The sequence below is a fragment of the Lycium ferocissimum genome, chromosome 7 (assembly GCF_029784015.1).
Source record: "Lycium ferocissimum isolate CSIRO_LF1 chromosome 7, AGI_CSIRO_Lferr_CH_V1, whole genome shotgun sequence".
NCBI classification, from domain to species: domain Eukaryota; kingdom Viridiplantae; phylum Streptophyta; class Magnoliopsida; order Solanales; family Solanaceae; genus Lycium; species Lycium ferocissimum.
Window position 1 is genome coordinate 13,166,118 of NC_081348.1, and position 19,178 is coordinate 13,185,295.

Here is a 19,178-nt window from a genome sequence, read left to right on the forward strand (position 1 = left end):
TTCCACAAAAATGGTATGTCTTTTTTTTTTTAAACCAAAATGGGCATTTCGTGCAATGTTGCACGAAATGCAACAAATTTATATTATTTTTTTTATTTCGTTTTTTATATTAAAAACGAAATTAAAAAAAAATATAAAAATTTGTTGCATTTCGTGCAATGTTGCACGAAATGCAACAAATTTATATATTTTTTTTATTTCGTTTTTAATATAAAAAACCGACTATATTTGGTTTGGTTTTGGTTTCAAGTCTTAAAAACCGAAAAAAACCGAACCAAACCGACTTTATATATTATGTTAAAAATTAAATTTGTATATATATGTGTATGTATTTTAATTTTTTTATGAAAACATTACAATTTATATTATGTTTTTATACTCTTGGGCCATGCTTTTGAATTAAACTAATTGGGGCAATTAGAATTGCCCTTCGTTTGGGGTGGTCTTTAAATTTTGCCCTCATATTTGAAATCTTTAAATTTTGCCCTTCGGCTAAAACTCATAGGTTCCTGGTTCGAACCCACACGCAAATTAAAAATTTAAAAAAAATTCGCAAGGCAGTTAAATTTCGCTATGCCCCCAAAAGTTTTTAAGGAATTACCAAAGTTATGCCGGACTAAGCATACTTATGCCTTATATAAGCGTACTTGATAAGTATGCCGGTCCGCATAACTTTGATAATTCCTTCATAAAGTTATGCCGGGTCCGGCATAATAGTTTGCCCATTAAATTTTGCCATATAAGGCAAACTTTTAGTTATACCTTAAGGAAAACTTACGCCTTATGGGGCATACTTTTAGTTATGTTTTATGGGACACACTTTTAGCTAAGGCATTACTAAAAGTTTCCCTTGAAAAGTTAAAAAAATATATATATATATATATATGCTTCAAGGAAAGTCCGCCCCTCTCCTATACAGTATTTTTAGTTATGTTCAACTAAAAGTCCCCGAGGGGGCGTACTTTTACTTAAACACAACTAAAGTCCGCCCCTCCGGTATAGACTTTTTATTTTAACACAACTAAAAGTCCCCCCCTCGTGCGGATCTTTAGTTGTGTTATAAAAGTCCCACGGGAGTGCGTACTTTTACTTAAACATAATCTTTTTTTTTTAATAAATATTTTTAATCTTTTTTTAAACATGATTATTAGAACAAAGGATAAAGAAAATATCATTTTAGTGGTTTACTAGATTTGTCGTCTCTTTTTCTTATTTGTCTAACATGCAGTAACCCTTATGGTGTTTACATGGCCGTGCCTTGACCATGGCATTTTAATATGTATCTTAGACTCTATTCAAAAGAAGCAACAAACGCCACCTACTCGAATTGACACAAGAACCGATCACCAGGGTAATCGGAAACAATGGAGCGAAATGTTGACGTGGCATTTGTTGCTATGAAGTATCTAAAACAAAACATGAAAGAAGAAAACGAAAAATCGTAACAACAAAATAGAGGACTATCTGTCGCTATAATGAAAGTACTATGGTTAGTGCACACACTTTTAAGGCGTATACTTTGACATTTTTCAACAAGATATTTTAGGAGATTAGCGGACTGAATTCATATTTCGTTATTATTTATTACATATTCTCCCTTTCGTTTTCCACTAATATACAATGTTTGCCCTCTTACTTAGTCTGCCGCATTAGTTAATCACTGATATTTGTAGGTGGCATATGGGGATGGGAAAGTTAAAAAAATATATATATATATGCTTCAAGGGAAAGTCTGCCCCCTCCGGCAGACTTTTAGTTATGTTCAACTAAAAGTCTGCCGGAGGGGGCAGACTTTTACTTAAACACAACTAAAAGTCTGCCCCCTCCGGCAGACTTTTACTTAACACAACTAAAAGTCTGCCCCCTCCGGCAGACCTTTAGTTGTGTTATAAAAGTCCTACGGAGGGCGTACTTTTACTTAAACATAATCTTTTTTTTAATAAATATTTTTAATCTTTTTTTTTAAACATGATTATTAGAACAAAGGAGCGTAAAAATATCATTTTAGTGGTTTACTAGATTTGTCGTCTCTTGTTCTTATTTGTCTAACATGCGAAGTAACCCTTATGGTGTTTACATGGCCAGCCTTGACCATGGCATTTTAATATGTATCTTAGACCTATTCAAAAGAAGCTGTCAAACGCCACCTACCCGAATTGACACAAGAACGCATCACCTGTGGTAACTGGAAACAATGGAGCGAAATGTTGATGTGGCATTTGTTGCTATGAAGTATCTAAAACAAAACATGAAAGAAGAAAACGAAAAATCGTAACAACAAAATAGAGGACTATCTCTTTGCATAATGAAAGTACTATGGTTAGTGCACACACTTTTAAGGCGTATACTTTGACATTTTTCAACAAAGATATTTTAGGAGATTAGCGGACTGAATTCATATTTCGTTATTATTTATTACATATTCTCCTTCGTTTTCCACTAATATACCGTTTGCCCTCTTACTTAGTCTCACGCATTAGTTAATCACCGATATTTGTAGGTGGCATATGGGGATGGGAAAGTTAAAAATATATATATATATATCGGAAAGTCCGCCCTCCGCGGACTTTTAGTTATGTTAACTAAAAGTCCGCCGGGAGGGGCGTACTTTTTTACTTAAACACAACTAGTTCCCCCCTCCGGCGGTACTTTTACTTAACACAACTAAAAGTCCGCCCCCTCCGGCGGACCTTTAGTTGTGTTATATAAAAGTCCGCCGAGGGCGCGTACTTTTACTTAAACATAATCTTTTTTTAATAAATATTTTTAATCTTTTTTTTAAACATGATTATTAGAACAAAGGAGTAAAAATATCATTTTAGTGGTTTACTAGATTTGTCGTCTCTTGTTCTTATTTGTTAAACCCTTATGGTGTTTACATGGCCGGCCTTTATGGCATTTTAATATGTATCTTAGACTCTATTCAAAAAAGCAACAAACGCCACCTACCAATTGACACAAGAACCGGATCACCGGGGTAACGGAAACAATGGAGCGAAATGTTGATGTGGCATTTGTTGCTATGAAGTATCTAAAACAAAACATGAAAGAAGAAAACGAAAAATCGAACAACAAAATAGAGGACTATTTTCGCTATAATGAAAGTACTATGGTTAGTGCACACACTTTTAAGGCGTATACTTTGACATTTTTCAACAAGACATATTTTAGGAGATTAGCGGACTGAATTCATATTTCGTTATTATTTATTACATATTCTCCCTTTTCGTTTTCCACTAATATACCGTTTGCCCTCTTACTTAGTTAATCGCCGCATTAGTTAATCAACGTTAAAAAAATATATATATATTGTAGGTGGCATATGGGGATGGGAAAGTTAAAAAATATATATATATATGCTTCAAGCGGAAAGTCCGCCGGAGGGGGCGTACTTTCCTTATATATATATATATTTTTTTAATTTTCAAGGGAAACTTTTAGTAATTTGCGTCTCTTGTTCTTAGCTAAAAGTGTGTCCCATAAAACATAACTAAAAGTGACACATGCCCCGAAACAATGGCGTAAGTTTTCCTTAAGGTAAACTAAAAGTTTGCCTTATAAGGCAAAATTTAATGGGCACACAAACTATTATGACATTTTTCAACAGCATATTTTGTGAAGGAATTATCATTTCGTTATTATGCCGGACATATTCTCCCCCATACTTATAAGTCTCCCATAAGGCATAAAGTATACGGATGGGAAAGCATATATATATTTAATTCCTTCACAAGCATATATATGTACGTTGGCTAAAAGTGTGTCCCATAAAACATAACATAGCGAAATTTAACTCTGCCTTGCGAATTTTTTTTAAATTTTTGACTGCGTGTGGGTTCGAACCTGGAACCTATGAGTTTTAGCCGAAGGGCAAAATTTAAAGATTTCAAATATGAGGGGCAAAATTTAAAGACCACCCCAAACGAAGGGCAATTCCCCAATCAGTTTAATTCAAAAGCATGGCCCAAGAGTATAAAAACATAATATAAATTGTAATGTTTTCATAAAAAAATTAAAATACATACACATATATATACAAATTTAATTTTTAACATATATATATAAAGTCGGTTTGGTTCGGTTTTTTTCGGTTTTTTAAGACTTGAAACCAAAACCAAACCAAATATAGTCGGTTTTTTATATTAAAAACGAAATTAAAAAAAATATAAATTTGTTGCATTTTCGTGCAACATTGCACGAAATGCAACAAATTTTTATATATTTTTTTAATTTCGTTTTTAATATAAAAAACGAAATAAAAAATAATATAAATTTGTTGCATTTAAAAGCAACATTGCATCTAAATGCCCATTTTGGTTTAAAAAAGACATACCATTTTTGTGGAATGCTGTAAAAAGAAGCCATTTTATCTCGGACTCAATTTGTTTTGGATCAATAGCATACTTCTCCGGAAGTAACCGCTTTATCAAGTCAAGATAACAAATATAATGAGAAGCAAAACAAAGTAGAATTTTTGCAAGATTAGCTAATGAAATTAGTCCTAGTTTCAAATTTGTCTAAGAGTAGAATGAGTGAGTTCATTCGGATCGGTCCACTATACAAGTTATAATTGTATAACGTGGGTGATCCACGTTATACAATTATAACTTGTATAACGTGGACTGATCCACGTTATACAATAATTTTTTTTTTTTTTTTTTGTTTTTTCGTTGAATTGTCGGACACTTTAAAAATTTTTTGGGGTATATCGTAAAATTTGATCCACGATATACCCGTTTTGTATATTAATTTTTGCCGGCCCTTTGGTAAAGACCGTGTATTTTTATACCCTTTAGGCTCGGACTGCTTTTTTTATGTTCATTTTCAATTTGAATGATAAATATTTGTTTTCATTTCTCAATATTTCTATCCTCTCGAACCTTAAAGAAAATCTTAAATTCATGAAAGGGGCTTTAGAGCCCGTTTGGCTTAATTTGAAAAAAGTGGCTTGTAAGCTGATTTGACCAAAAAACAGTTTATAAGCCAAAAAAATAAGATAGGCCCCAACTTATTTTTTTTGGCTTATCAGCTGATTTGCCAAATACTTAAAAAACCAAAAAACAGCTTGTAAGCTGGTACTTATAAGCCAATCCAAACGGGCTCTTAATTATTAGGTAAAAAAATAAAAGAAATTAAAAACAAAATAAAAAAGATATTGATGTGGTTCATAGATCTTTTCATTGTTTTTCTCTGATTCCCGTTCTCTTTCCTTTCACTTTCGTATTCTATTTTTTTCTTGCGCCGAATATAATGCCCTTAACATAAGCTTCAACTCTGTTGATAGCTAATAAATGAATGACACCTATAATAACAGATATAATGCAAATAACTACGGACTGTTGATCCTTCCATCAACATTTGGAAGAGTAATAACAATAGTTGCACTTAAAATCCTGCTTAACTAACGTACTGACAAGTGAAAAATGTCCCTCCTACTTCCCGAAGTGCATAAACAATGTGCATAAACAACACACTATGTTATGGTGAGAAGCTAATATATTAGTAATAAAGAATATACAAGTCAGTCCCATCAGATAAAATTATTAATTGTGAATCCAAATAAATAATTATCAGAAAAGATCGAATGATAACAAATATAAAAATATATATTTGTGTTTTTTCTTTCCTGAAATCAGAGGCGGATCTAGGATTTGAAGGTGGCGGGTGCCACAATTTTCTTCAATGTACATCTCGTTAGGAACGTGTATTTGGGTCGGGTCCATCTCTTTTTAGTTTATTCGGGTCAACTTAATAGGAATTTTTTTTTAATTTACAAATATGAAAATTACATCTCAAAAATAAAAAAACGAACATAATTAACATCTTAAACAAGGAATCACACTCATTGACACCCATTAACAACATAAGTAAAATTAACATTTTCACCAAGGGACTTGCATCTCTTATGTATATTAAAAAATAAATTTGTACAAGTGATAAGATTCAACCTAAGGAAACTCTAAGAACTAAACAAAAATAAAGGAAAACAAAAGATAGATGAAGAATTGGGGATTAAGGATAGAGGATAGATACTTGACCCAATTAGTAATGGATCCTATAGGCAAATCTAAGTATATGAAACTTAGACCCTTCTATTGTGAATTCAACCAAAAGAACCAAAGCAATTTGAATCAATTAGAAGACTCAATTGCAAACCACAAATGAGCAATCTAGATGAATTCAATGGATAAGCAAATTCATTTTGCAACAATGAAATCACACTTAGTGTAGGTAACCAAACAATCTATCTATTAACTAAATTCTCTCAATATTTGAGTTCGCACGATATTCAAGCAAAGTCTTCCAAATGGATGAAGAGAACTCTTTATACTAATGCATATTACACCAAAAGGCCCTAAAGTGGCTCTTTTGCAAAAATATCCACATGGGTCTTCAATTGCATCCAAAGTCTCATAACATGCAATTATGACTTCCAATTGCCATTCTAACCCCATAACTTGCAAGTATGACCTCCACTTGCAATCTTAGCCCCATAGTTGCACTTTTAGCCATTTTGCGCTTCTAGCCATTTTGCAACTCTTCCAGTGCCAACTCCCAAATGTTATAAATCCGCGAAGTCTTCTCTCCAATCTCCTCCAAGGTATCCTTTTTCATGAACAAGGCTTGAAACTCTTGAAGTTCTTTTGCTTGACTTCTAGTGAAAGACCTTGTGCTTGTTGGATTCATATCATCCTTCCCTTCTTGGAGAAGATTCGTCCTCGAATCTAAGGGCATACCTACAACACAAGAGGAAAGATCACTCACATTGAAAACATTATGAACATTATACTCACTTGGAAAGTCGATCTTGTAGGCATTGTAATTGATCTTTTCAAGCACTTTGAATGGTCCATCTCCCCTTGGACTCAATTTCCCTTTTCGTATTTGCGGGAACCTTTCTTTTCGGAAGTGAACCCAAACCCAATCATCGGGTTGGAAGTCCACCTTTCTTCTCCCATGATTTTGTCTCTTGGCTACCTTGGTGTTGACTTTGTCAATGCTCTCCTTTACCTTGGCATGGATTTTCATCATTTCGGCCGCCTTTTGCTTTGCATTAAACGCACAACAACATCATTAGCCAAAGGGGTTAAGGTTAAAGGAATCAAAGGATTAAAGCCATAACATACTTCAAATTGAGTCATGCCAATAGGAATGGAGGGACCGATTGTAAGCAAACTCAATCAAAGGTAAACGGTCCTCGTTAAGTGGGCTTTCCCTCAATCATACATCTAAGCATACTCCCTAGAGTCTTATTCACTACTTCGGTTTGACCATCCGTTTGAGGGTGGCAAGAAGTAGAGAACATGAGCTTGGTGCCAAGTGTACCCCAAAGACTCTTCCAAAAGTGACTAAGAAACTTGGAATCCCTATCACTAACAATAGTGCGGGAACTCCATGCAACTTAAGAACATGATTCACAAACAAGGATGCTACATGAGATGCATCATCACATTTATGGCATGGTATAAAATGAGACATTTTTGAGAACCTATCTACCACAACAAAAATGCTATCATGAACCCTTTTGGTTCTTGGAAGACCCAACACAAAATCCATAGAAATGCCTATCCAAGGACCAATAGGAGTAGGAAGGGAAGTATACATACCTTGGGGCCGAGTCTTGGACTTGGCTTGCTTGTATTCCAAACATTGACCACATAGCTTTTCAACATCATGTCGCATCTTGGGCCAATAGAATTGCTCACCCAAAATATCAAGTGTCTTGGCCACTCCAAAATGGCCCATCATTCCACCACTATGTGCTTCCTTGACGAACAACTCTCTTCATGAGCTCATTGGGCCACAAACTCTACCATCCTTGAATAGGAACCTATCAAGAAGTTGGAACCTATCAGCCCTCCTCCCTTGGGTCAACTCCTCACAAATTGCCTTAAAGTCGGGATTGAGAATAGAATCCCTTAAAGCTTTCAAATCCCATCATTCTAGAAGTCATAGTGTTTAGCAAGACATACCTTCTAGATAATGCATCCGCTACCATATTGTCCTTCCCCTTTTTGTAATGAATCACATAAGGGAATGCTTCAATCAATTCTACCCATTTCGCATGTCTTTGTTGAGCTTGGATTGGCTCTTCAAATGTTTCAAGGATTCGTGATCCGATCATATCACAAACTCCTTATGCCACAAATAATGTTGCCAATGGATCAAGACCCTCACAAATGCATACAACTCCTTGTCATAAGTAGAGTAGTTCAATGATGCCCCTTTTAGATTTTCACTAAAGTAAGACAATGGCTTGCCTTCTTGCATCAATACTCCACCTATGCCAACCCCGGAAGCATCACACTCAACCTCAAAAGTTTTCTCAAAATTGGGTAATTGCAACAATGGCGACGAACTCAACATGGATTTCAATTCTTGAAACGCCTTCTTTTGCTCATCTCCCCAACCAAAAGGAATATCTTTCTTGATTAATTTGGTTAAGGGAGAGGCAATTGTACTAAATCCCTTTACGAACCTTCTATAGAAACTTGCCAACCCATGGAAACTCTTACATCGGTTGCATTTTTGGTGAGTTGCCAAGTTCTAATAGACTCACTTTTTCTTCGTCAACGTCCATACCATTTGCACTCACCACAAAACCCAAGAACACCACTTTATCAACACAAAAAAAAAAAAAAAAAAAAACACTTCTTGAGATTAACAAACAACTTCTCACGCAACAATACATCAAATACTTGTCTCAAATGGTCTACATGCTCCTCAATTGATTTGGTATACACAAGAATGTCATCAAAGTAGACAACCACAAACTTATTGATGAAGGGTTTCAAGACATGGTTCATCAATCGCATAAATGTGCTAGGTGTATTGGTTAGTCCGAATGGCATGACAAGCCACTCATAGAGGCCAAAATTGATTTTGAAGGTCGTTTTTCACTCATCACCGGGATTCATTCGGATTTGGTAATAGCCACTTCTAAGATCAATCTTTGAAAATACACTTGAGCCACAAAGCTCATCCAACATGTCATCAAGCCTCGGAATGGGATGGCGATACTTTACCGTGATTTTGTTGACGGCCCTACAATCAATGCACATCCTCCAAGTGCCATCTTTCTTTGGAACAAGAATCACCGGAACGACACACGAGCTAAGACTCTCCTTCACTAGCTCCTTTTTAAGAAGCTCATCCACTTGCCTTTGCAATTCTTTTGTTTCTTCCGGATTGCTCCTATAAGCCCCTTTGTTGGGAATTTAGGAACCCGGTACAAAGTCAATTTGGTGCTCAATACCTCTCAAGGGAGGTAAGCCATCGGGCATTTCTTCCGGGAACAATGTTTCATATTCCTGCAAAAGAGAAGATATACTACTAGGTAAAGTGCTAGTAGCTTGGTTAGCATTTAAGAGAAGTCCTTGTTGACAAGACAAACCATGAAATGTCTCTCATCAACCCCTTTTAAGCAATTGCTTGGTTTGGCGAACAAACATTTCTTGGAACTATCTTGAGATGTTTCCTCTCCACTTATGACCAATAAAGTCTCCCTCTCACTCTTCTCCTTTTCTTCCCTTTGATACTTCTCCCGAAGCTCCCTCATCACTCTATAATCCTCACTCACTTGGTAAAGGGTTAGTGGGTTAAGAATGTACTTCTTCCCCTTGACCACAAATGAGTACTTGTTAGTTTTCCCACTATGTTGGGCATCAACATCAAATTGCCAAGGTCTTCCAAGCAATAGATGGCAAGCTTGCATGGGTACCACATCACACAAAATCTCATCTTGGTACTTGCCAATGCTAAATTTGATAATGGTTTTGCTTGTTGACCGCATTTCACCACATTCATTAAACCATTGGAGCTTATAGGGATTAGTATGCTTGCGGGTAGGGAATTTCATACTTTCAACTAAAAATTGACTAACGACATTCATGCAACTCCCACCATCAATGATTAATGAGCACACCTTATCCATAATTTTGCACCGTACGTATGAAACAAGTTCTCCCTTTGGTCACTCTCTTCCCTAGCTAGAGCCCTCGTGGCTTTTTTAGCCACAATAGCATAATTCAAGGCTTCTTCATACCTTATCTCAACCTCTTCATCGGAATCACCCTCACACTTACTTTTTTCTCCCTCTTCTTCATGACCATCCCCGCCCTCATGTTCATCATCGGTTCGATACCCATCCCTCACTATTGTGATAGTCCTCTGGTTGGGACACTCACTCGCAATGTGTCTTTTCCCTTGGCACTTAAAGTATTGGATGGTAGAAGGTTGGTTATAGTTGGTGTTAGAATTGTTACCTCCTTTAGCCTTGTCATCACCTTTAGTTTTGTAATCGAATTTGGCTTGAGGTGCTTGAGTGTTGCTCTTGGGCTTATCCCAAGTGGAAGTCTTCCACTTTTCTTTGCCTTTGTTCCAAGTTGAAGACGATTTACTTTTGTCTTTGTAGGACCTCTCTTCTTTTAGATCCGCCTCAACCTTGGATGCGTTATGGAATGCCTTTTCAAGACTATTATAGGTTTTAGGCCTCATCGGTTTAGAGATTTCTCGATTCAAGTTGGCTACAAACCTTATAATAGTGTACTCTTCATGCTCTTCTATCTTGGACTTCATCCGCAAATCCTCAAACTCATCAAAGTACGCTTCCACACTTTTTAACCCTTGCTTCAACATGTACAACCTTTTGAGTGTATCTTGGTGGTGTGTGGGTGGAAGCCACCTTGTCTCCATGAGCTCAATCAAGTCGTTCCAAGTTGGGAGCTCATAGATGTGTTGTTGTGCCCTTTGTAACTTCTTGGATTCCCACCAAGTAGAAGCGTATCCCTCAAATTGAGTGAGGGCATACTTTGCCTTCAAGGCCTCGGACACATTGTTCGTGAGGAAGATGCGCTCACTTTGCAATTTCTATTCAAGGAACTCTTCCGGATTGCTACCCCCTTGGAACGTAGGAAGGTTCACCTTTATGGTGTTCAAGTTCCGCTCATTATCTTGCCATCTCGCCCGATCTTCATAACCTTGGGCCCTCGCTAAGTCTACATGACCTTGGAATCTAGGGTCATGGCCCGGAAACCTCTCAAAACCTCCTCTTCCTCCCCTTCCCCGGTTGTTCATTCCTCCACGCCTCCCTCCTTGCGGTTATCATCCCACCACCTACCTTGTGGATAGTCATCATACTCCTCTTTATTCATGGGGTATTGGTAGTGGCGTTGGTATTGGTTTTGGTTAGGAAAGAGATCTTGTGTTTGGACTTGAGGTGGAGCTTGGGGTATTTGTTGTAAGGTTACTTGAGGGATTGCCTCATTCGGGCTGTGTTGGTAAACTTGGGGATAGGTTTGTCGATTGGTGTTTTGGAATGTGGAGTTTTGGGATGGAAGGTTGGTTGTTTGGGGTAGTGGAGCTCTTTAGGTGGAGGTGGTTGTGGTGTTGGGATTGCACAAGGCATGGACTTGTCCCGGGGTAATTGTTGGTGTAGTGTCTTGTGTTTTATCCCTATCACCTTTATTCCGAGAACGGGGAGTGTACATTCTACTCGAACCCTCCATTTGAACTTTCTCAATACTCACGATCCGTTCATCTATACCCTTCAACTTCCCATTCACACCATTCATCTCCCCTCTCATCTCTTCCATACCGTCTGGCATGCTCGAGATTTGATTCACGATCATAGCCAATAAACTTGCTATGGATGACATATCTACTACCTCTTGCGTCCTATCACCTTGGTTAGACATGATGACCTGCAAAACTAGCAAAACAAGATTAGCAATAAAAGCCTCACTTCACTCGTATTGAACTCTCCTTACCACACTCCATGCTCTTTCGAAGTTGTTGATGAATCACTCGCCGAATCAAATTCACACGTTGCTTATCCTTTGTGGTAGAATGGATTTTTGTTTTGATGAATGACGAATGACTCAAAGCAAAAAAGACGAGAGCCAATAAAGTTTCAACGAAATAAAACGAAGAAAAGCTTGAGAGAAATTAGCACGAAAGAAATGCGGACACAAGAACTAGTAAACACAAGTAGGAACAACTACTAAATGGCTACTAGTTGAGAGACACAAGAAATTGAAATGCTAAAATTGGAAAATAAATGAAATTTCGAGCCCGGGTAGGTGATAACTTGAAAACGGGGTCTTGAAGCCTCGATTGATCCAATGTATCAATTTGAAATAACGAAAAATTTTAAAATTCTATACTTTTTTTTTTTGTTCCCTACCTAAGGAATAGGGATCACTTACAATCAAGGCTCAAGAAATTTTTGATAAGTGAATTGATTTGAGAACAAGATTTGAGGCTTGGGAAATCAAAGAAATAAGATGAAAGTTAACTCGTACCCGGGAAATTATACGGCTGGGAATCAGGTCTTATACGGTCCGTATAAATTTTGACGGACTATAGAAGTGGATCGTCAAAATTCTGAAAATTTTGTACTTTCTGCGGTGGAATTTTGACGCTCCGCAGGAAATTATACGGTCCGTATAATTATACCGTCAACGCGTCACAGTAAGCAAATTTTCTGGCCTGATTTTGACGCTGAGATTTGACGATCCGTAGAAATTTTTACGATCGTACAATTGTACCGTCAACGCGTCACAGTAAGCAACTTTGTTGGCTGGATTTTGACGTTGCAATTTGACGTCCCGTAGAATTTTATACGGTCCGCACAATGGACCGTATACCAGTTCCCCTGATGACGTCTCGTACTCGAATTTCTTGGATCTTGGGTCGGATTTCTGACCTTATTGACTTCCTTGGGCCCACAAAAACCTAGTAATTACCATTTTGGGTTGTTTTAACACTTTTGCACTTGGACTTGGAAAATTTTAGATCAAACCTTCCTTTTTGGCCTTCTTCCTCAAGATGAATATATGAATGTCCTCAAGAACATGAAGAACATTCAAAATTCCAAGTACCTTAATTCCAACTCGTTTTTCCTCCAACTTTCAGGTATAGGTTCCTTTTTGATAGAAGAACAAAGCCCAATACCTATTGAAGTCAATTTCAATCCAAATCAACAAGACCCACTTTGAGTTCTTCAAGTTTTGTTGAACCTCTAATGGTGAAAAATTCAATCCTTACCCAAATGACTTCAAATTTCGTTTCTAGATATTTTCCACCACAATGAACTCAAATCTACCTTCAAAAACACTCAAATCCAACCACAATTGTAATTTTTGAATTTTTTTGATTTTCAGATTTTTTTGGGATTTTCAAATTTTGAGCCTAGGATTAGAAATTGTAGGAACAATCTCTTAGCCTATGCTCTGATACGAAATGATAAGATTCAACCTAAGGAAACTCTAAGAACTAAACAAAAATAAAGGAAAACAAAAGATAGATGAAGAATTGGGGATTAAGGAGAATAGAGGATAGATACTTGACCCAATTAGTAATGGATCCTATAGGCAAATCTAAGTATATGAAACTTAGACCCTCCTATTGTGAATTCAACCAAAAGAACCAAAGCAATTTGAATCAATTAGAAGACTCAATTGAAAACCACAAATGAGCAATCTAGATGAATTTAATGGATAAGCAAATTCACTTTGCAATAATGAAATCACACTTAGTGTAGGTAACCAAATAATCTATCTATTAACTAAATTCTCTCAATATTTGAGTTCGCACGATATTCAAGCTAAGTCTTCCAAATGGATGAAAAAAACTATTTATACTAATGCCTATTACACCAAAAGGCCCTAAAGTGACTCTTTTGCAAAAATAGCCACATGGGTCTTCAATTGCATCCAAAGCCTCATAACTTGCAATTATGACTTCCAATTGCCATTCTAACCCCATAACTTGCAAGTATGACCTCCAATTGCAATCTTAGCCCCATAGTTGCACTTTTAGCCATTTTGCGCTTCTAGCCACTTTGCAACTCTTCCAGTGCCAACTCCCAAATGTTGTTAATCCGCGAAGTCTTCTCTCCAATCTCTTCCAAGGCATCCTTTTTCATGAACAAGGCTTGCAACTCTTGAAGTTCTCTTGCTTGACTTCTAGTGAAAGACCTTGTGCTTGTTGGGTTCATATTAACAAGTAAAATAACAACTTCAATAAGGGAATTACACCAATCAAAATAAGAAAAATAATAGAAAAACTTTTCAATAGGTAAATACACCCCATAAGTAAATGTAGAATTATATAAACTACAAGTTCTCAAAAATAAATTATAAATTTCATGTTTTTTCTAAGCAGTTATATGAAATTTTCATCACAATTTAAGTAATAAAGTGATCTAAATTGAATTTAACAATTATAGAATAGCATAAATTTTTATAATACACTCCCTTCATCCATTTTTATTTATCCATTATACTAAAAATATATGTCCACTTTGACTTGTAAGTTCTAAAGTTTGAAAAACCAAGACATAATTTACCATTTTATACCTATTTTACCCTTATTATTAAGTACTCAATTCATTTCTCATTTTATTTATTGCTTATTAAGAGTGTCCCAAGTCAAATATAGACAAGTAAACATGGACGGAAGGAGTAATAAACAAAAGAAATTAAAAAAAAATTGAATTTTCCAAAATTTCCATTGAGACTCAAGTTTTTCGATTTAAATACTCACATATTTGAGATTAAGAGAAATGCTTAATTTAAGGAATTTTGAAGTTTCTATTTGTGTGTTCTCGCTAGAAATCATAGATAAAATAATAGAAAAGAGGAAAGACAATATAAATAATAATAAGATAAATAGAAAATTAGGAGGGTCGAAAAGGAAATTACTGGTACAAAGGAAGTAAAAAGCGCAAACAAAAACGGGAGTTGAAATTTTTTTAAAATAGATTTAAACTTGTGTCTACCAAAGTGGCACCTTTGTCTAATTTACGATTGGGGGTGGCGAGGATCAAATATTTAATCTAATTTAAGCAAATTACAACATAAGTATATAAAAATTTTATTAATCAAGCATGTCACCCCCACCCCAAAGGGTGGATCCGCCCACCACAATCGCAACGTAGACAACATATGGCAGAAATCCATAATAAGTCCCTTATGTTGCAGACTTTTCAATCAGAGGCGTATGTAGCACATTGAGTGGGGGTTCAATTGAACCCCAAACTTTCGACACGGATATAAAATGTGTAAAAGTCTATCAAAATTGCAATAATAGTAGACATGAACCCCATAACTTTTAAATAAATGGTTTATACGCTAAGAATGTTAAAAGGTTGAACCCCAAATTTTAAATCCGGATCCGACTTTTCAATGCACGTTGTCCCGAGGCAAGTCCGCATCCAGCATAGGACCAGTGTCATTAGTAAATGGGTTCCGTCATTTGGTTTCCTCCGGCCTATTCTCCGAACTGTCCACTAAATTTTTACCCATCCTTTGAGTGTGTAGCACAAATTTGGCTGGAAAAAATGTCATTTTATTAGTGCAAGAAATCAGGAACTTAGGATATTTTTGTTATTAGTGCAAGAAATCATGAACTTAGGATATTTTTGTCACAACTGCAAAGTACTTGTGACTCCAAATCACGCTTGAGATGAGGAAAACATAAACTAAAAGAGACTAAGAGATCAAACTCTTATATTCAAAAGATGGAGAGAATACTTTGAAACGATAGTGATGTAGTACTTTCTCTGTTTATTATCATAGAGGACAAATTGGGAGAAGGATGCACCCTATTATATTGAGTCTCGAAGCACTTATAATCCCGCTTCATCATCGGCTTGCCGCTTCATCATCCACATATTCACTGATGAATTTTATATCCAGTTTTTTTCTCTCTTTTCAACCAATAGAAGTAAAATTACATGCAAAGAAAATTCAAGTTATGTCAAACTTGGCAATCATGAAGAAAACAAGACAGAAATCAGAAAACCCATAAATCAAAGGAACTATAATATTACAAACTCACAGTAACATAAAAGAAAAAGAAAAGAGTTGATCATGAGTGGATGGTACCTTTTGATTTTTGAAGAAAGAGTAGAGAGAAGCGGACATAACCTCAAACAGAGACAAAGGGTCGAAACGTTATTTTAGGGATAGGAAAAACATGTTTCTGTGAATTATGATGGCCCTCTTTGCCCAAATAAATGTGAATTGAAGGTTTTGAAAACTGATGTCTTTAATATTTCATTCTCTTTCTATAGTAACTCTGTGAGGATTTAATTAAAGTTTAAAGATTATAATAAAGATAGGAACTCAAGTTGTGTAGATTTTAGTGTTATTTAAAACTTATAATAAAGAATTTGTAATTGAAAATTTATGGGATATTTATATTTACATATTTTTAATGTAGAAAAAAACTCAAAAAAAGGAGAAAAAAATAAATAGGAGAAAAAAAAAATAGGATCCTTGGACAAAGATATAGTTTATTGAACCTTGTATTTCAATGAATTCAGAACCTATTAATGGTCAACAGCTGACTGAGTACCTTGCGCCACCTGAATTATGTTACCTTCACGTGCTAACCAAGATGTTTTGCTTCGCAATTAAGGAAACTGGTAGCAAGTTTTGTGATCCTTCCTCACTTATCTCGCAACAGACTGACTCAAAGGAAAAAACATGAAATCCAAATGACGAAAGAAAAATAAAAGATAAAGATGAAAAGAGGTTAACAAAAGGATGTCAAAGAAGATATAGATATACATATAGTTTTCTCATAAATAAATAATTCATGTATCACTGATACGGGCATACCTCTAATCAGGTGCGAACACCCGTGCGTTTCTTTGAACCTACTTGTCAAACGTTTTGCACAGGAGCTCCTTTCCTAATTTAGTTTTAGTTAAAACCAAGAAAGTTTCCCATGGTTGTAGCGTGTGATGATCATTGCAATCAGACACAAACCATCCTTTCACTTCCTTTTTCCACTCTTTTCACTCTCTTTTCCATCTCCAAAATGGCTCTCTTCTTCTTCAACGTCAAAAACACCATTTTTGGATCACTTTCAAATCTTCTTGAAAAAAAACACCAACAAACAAATACCCAATTACGAATTTTCTCTTGTTTCAGCTTTCAAGTCTTGTTCCGCACATTCATGTATCCCCCAAGGCCAACAACTTCATTCCCTTGTCTTGAAATCTGGTCTCAAATCCAACATCTTTATCCTTAATAGCTTGATCACTTTTTACGTTAAATGTGGATTAGTTACTGATGCTAAGACAATATTTGACTATTGTACTAGGTTAGATGCTGTGTCTTGTAACATAATGTTAGGTGGTTATATTAAATTTGGGTTTTTGAATGATGCATGTGAGTTGTTTGATAAAATGACTGAGAGAAATTGTGTGTCGTATACGACTATGATAATGGGTTTTGTACAGAAGAGGTTATGGAGTGAGGGGATTTGGGTTTTTAGAGATATGAGATACTTTGGTGTTGGTCCAAATGAGGTGACTATGGTGAATGTTATTTCAGCTTATTTGCATTGTGGTGGGGGGATTAAGGTGGATAAAATGCTTCATGGATTGGTGTTAAAAATCGGGCTTATTGAGTTCGTTCACGTGTCCACGAATTTGCTTCATTTGTATTGTTTAAGTGGGTGTTTGAAGGACGCAAGAATGTTGTTTAATGAGATGCCAGAGAAAAATGTGATTTCTTGGAATGTGATGCTGAATGGGTATACTAAGGCAGGGTTAGTTGATTTAGGTAAAGAGGTTTTTGAACAGATTGTTGATAAGGATGTGGTTTCTTGGGGTACGATTATTGATGGTTATTTGCAAGCAGCAAGGTTGAATGAAGCTGTTAATATATATCGTAAAATGCTATATACGGGGTTGCTTCCTAATGATGTTATGATTGTAGACTTTCTATCTACGTGTGGACAAGCGATGTCAAACTTTGAGGGTAGGCAGTTTCATGGTGTGGCAGTAAAGATGGGTTTTGATCTCTCGGACTTTATTCAGGCTACGATAATTCACTTCTATGCAGCTTGTGGGGAAGTAGATCTTGCTCGTTTGCAGTTTGAAGTCGGAAATAAGGACCATGTTGCATGTTGGAATGCTCTAATTGCAGGACTTATTAGAAATAGAAAAATTGATGAGGCTAGACGTTTATTCAATCAAATGCCTTCAAGAGATGTTTTCTCTTGGAGCTCCATGATTTCTGGTTACTCACAAAGTGAGCAGCCTGATTTGGCTCTTGAGTTTTTTCATGAGATGTTAGCTGGTGGCGTAAAACCAAATGAAATTACTATGGTCAGTGTCGTCTCTTCTATTGCTACTTTGGGGACCTTGAAAGAAGGTAGATGGGCTCATGATTATATTTGCAAAAATTCCATCCCTTTGAATGACAACTTGAGTGCAGCACTGATTGACATGTATGCCAAATGTGCCAGCGTTAGCGATGCCTTAGAAGTGTTCAATCAAATCCGAGAGAAAGCTGTTGATGTCTCACCATGGAATGCCATTATTTGTGGCCTGGCAATGCACGGGCATGCAAAATTCTCTCTTGATATCTTCTCAGATTTGCTGAGGCAAAACATAAAACCCAATTCAATCACTTTTATTGGAGTCTTAAGCGCATGTTGCCACGCCGGGTTGGTGGAGGCTGGGGAACAGCATTTCAAGAGCATGACTAAATTGTATAATGTAAAACCAAATGTTAAGCACTATGGTTGTATGGTGGATCTTTTTGGCAGAGCAGGAAGGTTGAAAGAAGCTGAAGAGCTCATACGGAGCATGCCTATGGAGGCAGATATCATCATATGGGGCACATTGTTGGCTGCTTGTAGAACTCATGGTAACACAGAAATAGGAGAAAGGGCTGCAGAGAACCTGGCAAGAGTGGAGCCATCTCATGGTCCTAGTAGGGTTCTTCTCTCTAACATTTATGCAGATGCCGGAAAATGGGATGACGCGTTTCTCGTAAGGCAAGCTATGCGAAGTCAAGGATTGACAAGGTCAACTGCATATAGCGGTGTTGTATGATAAATTGATTTTGTTAGTGTTGCTGCACCATAAAATCTTTTTGCACTGGGCTGCCAAGAGAAGAATTCACCTAATGATTTCAAGTTTCCAATGTCAGCTCTAACTGAGTGATTGAGGCATAGTCCATTCGTTAATTGATTGATATGGTCTATCTTGGTAAATTGCCATTGCCAAGCAATTATTTCAAGCAAACTGCTGATTTATCTTCAGTTCTTTCATTTACAATGCTATCCTTGTGCCTACTAATGTAGGAAGTTTGGAAACCATAAACATAAACCGCATTTAAAGAAAAGGATTGAAATGAAGTGTCTTATAAAAT

At 36.3% G+C, this 19,178-nt stretch overlaps 1 protein-coding gene across 1 annotated transcript; it reads left to right on the plus strand.

Moving 5' to 3' along the window:
- The first annotated feature begins 16,617 nt into the window (after positions 1 to 16,617).
- On the plus strand, positions 16,618 to 19,077 carry LOC132063397 (pentatricopeptide repeat-containing protein At5g19020, mitochondrial). Its single transcript, XM_059455916.1, has one exon. The coding sequence runs from the start codon at positions 16,754 to 16,756 to the stop codon at positions 18,857 to 18,859; it is 2,106 nt and encodes a 701-aa protein (XP_059311899.1). The 5' UTR covers positions 16,618 to 16,753; the 3' UTR covers positions 18,860 to 19,077.
- Positions 19,078 to 19,178: the final 101 nt, after the last annotated feature.